This window comes from Protobothrops mucrosquamatus, unplaced genomic scaffold, assembly GCF_001527695.2.
Source record: "Protobothrops mucrosquamatus isolate PMUCROS unplaced genomic scaffold, P.Mucros_1.0 scaffold3014, whole genome shotgun sequence".
Classification (NCBI taxonomy): domain Eukaryota; kingdom Metazoa; phylum Chordata; class Lepidosauria; order Squamata; family Viperidae; genus Protobothrops; species Protobothrops mucrosquamatus.
The window spans coordinates 66992-76201 of NW_015389029.1; the positions used below are offsets into that span (position 1 = coordinate 66992).

The window sequence follows — 9210 nt, forward strand, 5'->3', positions numbered from 1 at the left end:
ACAGAAGAATTAAAGGTCCCCTTGATTCTCTTCTTCTCAACCATGTTTGCACTCACCATTTCTGGAAATTCTCTGATCATCTTGGTGGTGATCTCGGACCTTCAACTGCACAAGCCCATGTACTGGTTCCTCTGTCATCTCTCTATCCTGGACATGGCCTTTTCAGCTGTGGTGGTTCCCAAGGTTATTGCAGGCTTCAGTTCTAAAGGAAAGATCATTTCTTTTCCAGGATGCATAACAGAGGTGTTCTTTTTTACCTCTGTTGGGTGTGCAGAATGTTTTCTCTACACTTTGATGGCTTATGACCGCCTTTTGGCCATTTGTAAACCACTCCACTATAGCAACATCATGAGCTGGGAAACCTGTCTCACTCTCTCCTTGGGTACCATAATTGGAGGCAGCCTCAATTCTGTATTTCAGACAACTATCACCTTTCATGCACCTTATGGAGAGGATAATTATATTGACTATGTCTTCTGTGACATTCCATCCATCCTTAAGCTGGTCTGTGTGGACATAACATTCAATGAACTGATGTTCGTTATTGACATGAACTTTATAACTATGACCTGCTTTCTCCTCATTCTAGCCTCTTATGCTTATATCATCATAGCCATTTTGAAGATCAGTACCAGTGCAGGACGGCAGAGAGCCTTCTCCACTTGCACTGCTCATCTTACTGTGGTGTGCATTTATTTCCTTCCTGCGTTTTATCGTTATATGAGGCCATCTTCTCAGGACTCCATGGATAGTGTGGTAAGTGTGTTCTACACCACCATCACCCCTTTGTTGAACCCACTAATATACACACTTAGGAACAAGGAGATGAAAACTGCTCTGCTGAAACTCTGGAGTGGGAATCCAGAGTAGACAGCAGGAAGTATACCCAAGACATTTTTTAACATTTTTAAAAAATAAAATATGGTGAATAATCAAATTGATGCCATCATTTCCAGATGGAATTCAGAGCTATTTAATGGTTCAACTGAATTTTTTATTGACTGCTCTTAAATAATGAATATAGCTGACCAAATTGCCTAGAAAGCCAAACCAACCGATTAGAAATGTGCACATCAGCTAGTTGTTTCAAATCATGCAGTCTGTTGTGTGTAATCACTTCTTTTTTTAAATTTGATGGGGAAGTGGAATGACTTGCTTAGAGGTGTAAAGAAATGGAATCACTAGTTGCAACAATGGTCCTCCTAGCTGCCTGTTGGTTTGAATAGAAAGCTTGAATATATGCTCAGGAACATATCTGAGATGTGAGCAATGCTGAACGAAACATAAGGTTTGAAGAGCATCCATTCCTATCAGGTGTTGTCTAGCTCTTCTCCTAGAGAAACCCTTATCCAACTAGAACTTGATTACAGAAATTAATGATCTCCTTGTTCAGCTAGCCTCAAGTAGCACTGCTCTCTTGGACAAAGAAGACTAGGAATTCCAGCAAATCATTGTCAAGATTGAATCACTATGATGCCTGCTAGCTTCCTCATCTTGCCATAGAAAAGTAGGGAGGGGTAGAAAATGAAGAGCGGAAATGGAATGCCAAGAAGCTGTTCACGGACTGTGAAAGCCTGCCCCATGTCAAGGTCATTGCCACAGGTGCTCGATGAAGATGTGAACTGTTCCCATAATAAAATGGAAGAGTACTATTGGACAATGTGAACACCTGGTGGGTGGGGCATGGGAATCTATCTTTTTACTAAGCAAGCTTTCGCACGGGAAAACTCAGAGATGGTTTTGCTTCTTCAGTTCTGAAGAAGCCCAATAAAGTTTAACCTGCTGGGATTTAAATGCCTTGAGGATTCCTTTCGTTGGGTCTGCTAGTTGGATGAATGATAATCATACTCTCCACGATGTCTCTTTAGAAGATGTCACATTTGCTGGCTGGATTTCCATTGCCTCCAACAAGACCAGTTTGTGAAGAGATCTCAACAGAGGCATATAGCAAAAAATAAGAGAGGAAAAAGAGAATTATTTAGCAGCTATTTTAATGGGGAGTTTATACATGACTGTATGTTTTAGAAGTGCATTTAATATCTTTTCTGAATGTATTGTCATGTGCTTTTCCCGTGCTGCATGAAACTCCCTGGTGTTGTAATTTAAATAAACATTGTTGTTTCCTGACTTTATTCACTAAACCTGAGAAACAGAACATTCTATAGTTTATTTTTATTAGTGTATGGCATTGTTACAGTAGCCAAGAGACCACAATGATATTGCAGAGTAGTAATTTGATTTGCCAAGGTACCAGCTCTGTTGTAGGATACACTTGCATGCTGTCGTGGAAAAACCCAATGAAAAAGACAAGAGACAGCAACACAACAACAATAATTCTTACTTTAGGATTCAGAGGTTTATTTTGCTAATAATTTGGAACATAGCAAGCATAATAACACAACATCCCTTCCATTTATAACCCATTGCAATGAGGACCATATGACATAGCAGAATCCAATAGGACAGCTAGAGGCCAATGGCAAATCAATCAGGTCCAGTCTCAACCTTTTATACCCTTTCTCATTCTAAGACTGTAGTCCGATGGTCCGCTGACTTTTGCTGATTTCTGCTGACCTTTGCTGACTTTTTACTGGCTTCCTTCTGACCTACTTTCCACATATACCCGTGTACATTGGAACCCGCATCCATCAGCTACTTTTCAGTTACCTATTTCTCCCATAGTTACAATATTCACGTTCCAAATATACATAGAACTATCTACTTTGCAATTTCATATTGCACAAAGCTCAGCAGATTACAAATAGTACGTTCGTATTGTGAAACAGCATAAAGTTCAAATCACTTCTGTGGGGGCCTATTTCAGGTTTGTTCTAACCTCACCTTGTTATATGAGGAGGGGGCTATATTTTCATCTCCCACAATGCTTTCCAAGGTATGTTAGAGAAGGATGAGCTGCTTCACACCAGAGAGAAAGATGAGCAATTCTTCCTGCAGTGTCACCCCAAGCCCCCTCCCTTCCCAGAGCCTCCTCACAAATGGGTACCACCACCAGGAAGGTTCACAGTGGTCAGGAATCTGCCTGCCTGCACACAGCACCAACTCGTCTCCCCACCGAAGTGGTACCTATCTATCTACTTGCATAGAACATGCTTTTGAACTGTTAGGCTTTGACTCGAACCACTGGAGCAGAAACCATATCCAGCATCATTAAGCCACTTCTTAAAAACTTCCAGTGTTGGAGCATTCACAGCTTCTGAAGGCTAGTAGAGTAGAGTAGAGTAGAGTAGAGTAGAGTAGAGTAGAGTAGAGTAGAGTAGAGTAGAATAGAATAGAATAGAATAGAATAGAATAGAATAGAATAGAATAGGAGTGTTCCAGTGTTGGAGCATTCACAGCTTCTGAAGGCTAGTAGAGTAGAGTAGAGTAGAGTAGAGTAGAGTAGAGTAGAGTAGAGTAGAGTAGAGTAGAGTAGAGTAGAGTAGAGTAGAATAGAATAGAATAGAATAGAATAGAATAGAATAGAATAGAATAGAGTGTTCCAGTGTTGGAGCATTCACAACTTCTGGAGGCAGGTTGTTTTTATAAATAATAGGAGAGTATACAGTTTTGTCTCATTCTTTTGCCATCCTGGAGCCAATTTATTTTGCCACATTCTGTCTGTTCTGTGACTTCCTGTCCTGGTTATAGGTTTTGCATGAGAATTCCTATTTTTCTAAACACTTTTCATAATTGGACATAATTGACACAATCAGGTGCCTTTCTGTAATCAATGAAGCCACATACTGGCTTCCTTTTGGTCTTCTTTGCTTTTGTCAATTATCCAGCGTGCATCAGCAATAATGTTTCATGTTCTTCTACCTTTTTCTAAAGATGCCAGCTCTTTAGAAAAGGTGAAAGAACATGGAACATTATTTAGGGCTCCAATCTGTGCCAGATGTTCCTCGGTTTTATTTTGCTTTTCTGTGAAATTAAGGATATTGTATGATAGCTTGCACATTGTTTATGGAGATTCTCAATTATCCAGGTCATGGTTGGCCCAAAGGTTTTCAAAAGGCAACTGGACTTTTTGACAATGGGTCAAAAATTGACAATGGGTGCATTCTTGGAAGACCTGAAGAATCAGGTTAAGGACCGATTCTTCTGGAGAAAATATATATGTATACTCACGAATGCCCTACATTGACTTGATGGCACATATTCAGCATTATCATGTGGCAGTGGACAAAAGAGTCCACAAGAAAAGTCAAGGTGGTGACTTCCTTGGCCTTATGTCATGTGGTTGCAGCCATTGGAATCATAGTTACAAAAAACAACAGGGTATCTTCTGTTAGAAGTAAGTCTTCATCCTGGTTCATCCAAGCCGGGAATAAATAAGCAAACATGGCGACTGCTTTGGGAAGAAGGTTACAGTTTATTGAAGCAGAAAGATGGTCCTTGCAAGAAGGAGCAGAGGAGAAGAAAGAGGCTGAGCACATGGGTAAAAGGTTTTTTATACCCCCTCTAGCCCTGTTTGGAATAGTTTCCTGTTCCTGTGGCATGAACTTTGAGGATATTTCTGAGTGTTTTTCTAGGCCTTGATATCTGTGGTTTAATCCTATTATCATATCCTGCTTCCCAGATGATGGGGCTAATGACTCCTAGAGTTTGGGTGGGGTATGCAGATTTTCTCTTTGTCTTCTTGATTGCTCTGGCTTCAACCTTCTGATGGTTTTACATCTGCATTTGTATGGGGCTAGGTCTTGCTTGAGGCAGAGAGATTTGGAGCCAAAGTTGGTTTCTGCTTTTTAAAATACTTTTGAGGAAATATATATTTCTGCCCTTTTAATATTTCCTTCTCTGGGGCTCTGACTTCCCACACTTCCAAAACAAAATTAACATAGACTCATAGAAGCAAATGAAAAATAATATGTAGTCCAAAGGGAAGTATTATTTTACAAGACCAGTTCATATATTCTAGAGGTGCATTTTTAGCATTGCATATCCATAAATTAACTAAATCCCTCCATTTCTTGCTAAAAACATGTAGCATATCCAGAACAGATTTTATCCATGTAGCTAGTGATGATCCATGACTAGAGTAGTAAGTCTAGAGTAGCGTAACAGAGATGTAAAAATAACTCAGGAAAGAGGCAAGATGGATCATGGATTTTAAGGTGAGGACAACATTATAATTAATTAAAGGAAAAACAGAAATTCAATCTATGCACTTTAGAGAAGGAAAAAGGTAATCCAAATAATAAGAAAGAGAAATAACTTGAGCAGTCAACTCTGAATTAAAATAAAATGTTCTGAATTAATTCCCATTGCAAACAATAGGATCTTAACTCATGGCTAATTAATCTTTTTTATTATTATGTGTGCAATCTTTCAAACTCACCTATTGTTTGAAAATAATTGTTTCCCAGGGCAGTTTCTGGGCAATTTTAATTGGTTTTCTCCTAAATCAACAATATTTTAATATAGTGTTTACTAACTCTAGGGAATAAAGGCAAAACATTCACCAAAGCTGGAATGTTATAAAAATATGTGGACACAGAAGAATCTAACTGCTCCTACCTGGAGACATCAAGATGTATGACTCTGTCTAATTGTTCACTTTACGTTCAGAGTTCATACCAAACAGGAGTTCATAAGATCCTCAGAACCAAAATCCAAGTATCTCTAGTTGTGAAAGGGGGAAAATATCTGAATGAAACTGAGAAGAACTATCATGGCTTTGTGGAGACCTGGCATACCACCAACTTGTATGTAACAATAATGATGGATTGGGTAATTGTTGGTTTTTTTTAAAAAAAGCAAACTACAATTACATTTGTTGGGGTTTTGCAATTAACTATGTCACATAAAGCTTAGAAAGAAAACATCTTCCTTTCCATGCTTAGTTTAGGAGTCCGTCTTGGAGCAACTAAAAAGTAATTGCTGTCCATCAAGAAAAAGTTCATCTGTTTTCCATGAGGTGCTCATTGAATCTTCTGAACAGAAAGAGAATTAAAGGTTACATGGCTACAAGTTAACAAGCAAATAATTCAAAACTCCATCAGGATTTTCCACCTAATCTTCCAGGAACAGCAATGGAAATATGGTCATTTCTACCCTTCCAGTCAATTTCACACTAGCAAACGTAGCCTTTTGGAAAAGAGAAATGAATTGAATCACTCCTTCCCCAAGATTTTATTTATTTACTTACTTATCACATTTTTAAACCACAGAAGGATCCTGGTCCTGTAAAATATGGGTTCTGACACATACATTGTACAAAATACAATGTTGGAATAGGTCTGTGAAGTGGCAAACGATGCCGAACAAAATCTATGTGCAATGCTATTTTCCAAGTTGTGTAATGATCTATGAGTCTCCTGGAATTTCAACATAGTTAGCAAAAGGTATATTAGGCTAATGTAAGTTATTTTATATGTGGTCATTTGAGGGCAGACATTTTTCAACTTGGATATGGACTACAGATGTGCATACGAGATGAAAACATGGGTTGGGTCCTGATCCTTCATATTTTCATATCAACATTTTTCCAACTAATATATAGGAAGAACTGTGTGAATTCCATCGCCAGGGTAAAAGATTGTTTGTTTTTAACTCCATGCTTCTGTTTTCCCTCAGGTTGATGGAACTTTAACTCCTATCTTTTTTCTATCAAGCAATTCCTAACTAACATATAGGCACAATCTGATTTCTCCTACCCATGTAAAAGAACTTCCATCAACCCCAAATAAATACTTTTGTTCTCTGTCAGGTTAATGAGTCAAGGAGAACATTCCTGTTAACTTTGCTTGGTGCCTTTGCTTCTTCTCAGGGGGAATATCTTGCAAACATTTTGAAACCGATCTCTCTCTGGCACTTTTTATTAACCTGCTGTTGATACTGCCTCTTTCAACAGCCCAATCTGTTGGTCAATGTTTGCTAGTGGGACAACAATGGGAAACTCCCATTGTTCATTATCCAGAGTCGAACAGGATCAGTAGTTTTATGTGAGCAAATGTAAACGAGACAAAAACAATTAGGTGTATCCCATTTGCGGCTTGGACAGGATGAGATATAGCTGATCATCAGATCTGTCAAAGAGAAAAAATTCCTGAAAGAAATTCTTGAAAGAATTACAATCTAATTTCCCCAACTTTATTTAAATCTGACAAAATAAATACTGGTTAAATGCCGAGTAAATAATGCTTTTAACATTACAATAGGTTCTCCTTTTCGGTTCTTTTTTTCCCTTAAATCACATAGAATTTTGGGATATAAAGAGTATTTCTGCTTTACAGGTCCTGGACTGGTCCATAGGGATCTACTGGTCCATGCATTTGTAGGCTAGACATTAGGTGTTTGAAGAAGAGACTTCTACTATATGGAGTGTCCAAATCAAACAGCCCCAAATGAATTTATCCTCTCTGGGTTTCCTTGTACAGAAGATTTAAAGGTCCCCTTGATTCTCTTCTTCTCTATCATGTTTGCACTCACTCTTTGTGGAAATTCTCTGATCATCTTGGCAGTGATCACCAACCTTCAATTGCACAAGCCCATGTACTGGTTCCTCTGTCATCTCTCCGTCCTGGATATGGCCTTCTCAGCTGTGGTGGTTCCCAAAGTTACTGCAGGATTCAACCAGCAGGAAAAGATTATTTCCTTCTCAGGGTGCATCTCACAGGTATTCTTTCTGAACTCGGTTGGGTGTACAGAATGTTTCCTTTACACCGTGATGGCTTATGACCGCTTCTTGGCCATTTGTAAACCACTCCACTATGGCAACCTCATGAGCTCGAAAACCTGTCTCATTCTCTCCTTGGGTACCATAATTGGAGGGACCATTCACTCTACCTTTTTGACATCTCTTACCTTTCATTTGCCTTATGGAAAGAACAACTATATTGATTATATCTTCTGCGATGTTCCATCCATCCTGAAGCTGGCTTGTGTTGACATACACTTTCAAGAGACAGTTATCATCGTTGACATGGGCTTTGTGACAATCACCTGCTTTCTCCTCATCCTAGCATCGTATACTTATATCATCACAGCCATTTTGAAGATTAATAGCAGTGAAGGGCGACAGAGAGCCTTCTCCACTTGCTCTGCCCATCTTACTGTGGTGGTCATATACTACCTACCCTTATTTTCTCGTTATTTGAGACCAGCCTCTCAGGATGTCATGGAGAGTGTGGTATGTGTGTTCTACACCACCATCACCCCTTTGTTGAACCCAATAATATACACACTTAGGAACAAAGAGATGAAAACTGCTCTAGTGAAACTCTGGGGTGGGAATCCTGAGTAGGTAGGTAGCAACAGATGTGCACCATGTATTTATCCTCAAAATTAGATAAGCAGTTGTGACCTCTAATTTACTTTACTGTATGGAGGTGCAAATGAAAATGGGAAGAGAGATCAGAACTACAGTATCTATTAACTTTTTTTATAGGTCATCCAGGATTGTTGGAAAGGATACATGTGAATGTCCTAAAGATGCTTTTTCATGAGGCAACTGAACTTTCTTGTTTTTCTTTGAAGACGTTTTGCTTCTCATCCAAGAAGCTTCTTCAGCTCTGACTGGATGGTGGGAAATGGAAGGATTTATATTCCTTGCAGAAGAAGCTTCTTGGATGAAAAGCGAAACATCTTCAAAGAAAAACAAAGAAAGTCCAGTTGCCTCATGAAAAAGCATCTTTGGGACAACTGTAACCTGGATGGCTGAGAATCTCCTTAGATACATGTGAATATAATTTTTAAACATCTGTTTAGTTTTTTCTCTTGCATATCTGTGTGCGTTTCTACTTTTTTTGTATGGTTTTCTGTCAGATGTATACTAAAAAATGTTAATTTCTGAATAAAATTAGTTCTTCTATTATTCTTTTATTGTTTAAAAGGAAACTGTAACAGAGTATATTGTTAATTTTGGAAATATTATAGTTCATTCCTTTTCAGTAAAAACTGCAGAAATATTCATTCTGAAACAGCATTCTCTGTATTTGATAGTTTTGTAGATTATGCCAATATTTTCCTGAGATTCCAAAATGTGTTCAAACACTGCCCACTTGCATTATGTTCTGATTATGTCATGGGGAGAAAATGTACTGACTTCCTGATGATCTTTGCTTAAGGATCAGAGTCTTTCTGAACCAATGAGATGGCCTACATCTTTATTGATTTGTTGATTCTGGCTTCTGACTCAGCCATACTGCATGGATTCACCATCAATCTTACTTGGTCCTGATTTCTAAGTTGTATCTTAGTGGTAGCACA

At 38.5% G+C, this 9210-nt stretch overlaps 2 protein-coding genes across 2 annotated transcripts; both read left to right on the top strand.

Annotated features, from left to right (window-relative positions):
* Positions 1-42: 42 nt before the first annotated feature.
* On the top strand, positions 43-870 carry LOC107296879 (olfactory receptor 10G6-like). Its single transcript, XM_015826232.1, has one exon. It carries the CDS (start codon positions 43-45, stop codon positions 868-870), a length of 828 nt encoding a protein of 275 aa, XP_015681718.1.
* Positions 871-7318: 6448 nt separating this feature from the next.
* On the top strand, positions 7319-8245 carry LOC107296880 (olfactory receptor 10G6-like). The gene has a single exon (XM_015826233.2). It carries the CDS (start codon positions 7319-7321, stop codon positions 8243-8245), a length of 927 nt encoding a protein of 308 aa, XP_015681719.2.
* Positions 8246-9210: the final 965 nt, after the last annotated feature.

Coding starts and splice junctions, on each gene's coding strand:
- LOC107296880 (XM_015826233.2), top strand. CDS start 7,319: ATGGAGTGTCCAAATCAAACAGCCCCAAATGAATTTATCCTCTCTGGG.
- LOC107296879 (XM_015826232.1), top strand. CDS start 43: ATGTTTGCACTCACCATTTCTGGAAATTCTCTGATCATCTTGGTGGTG.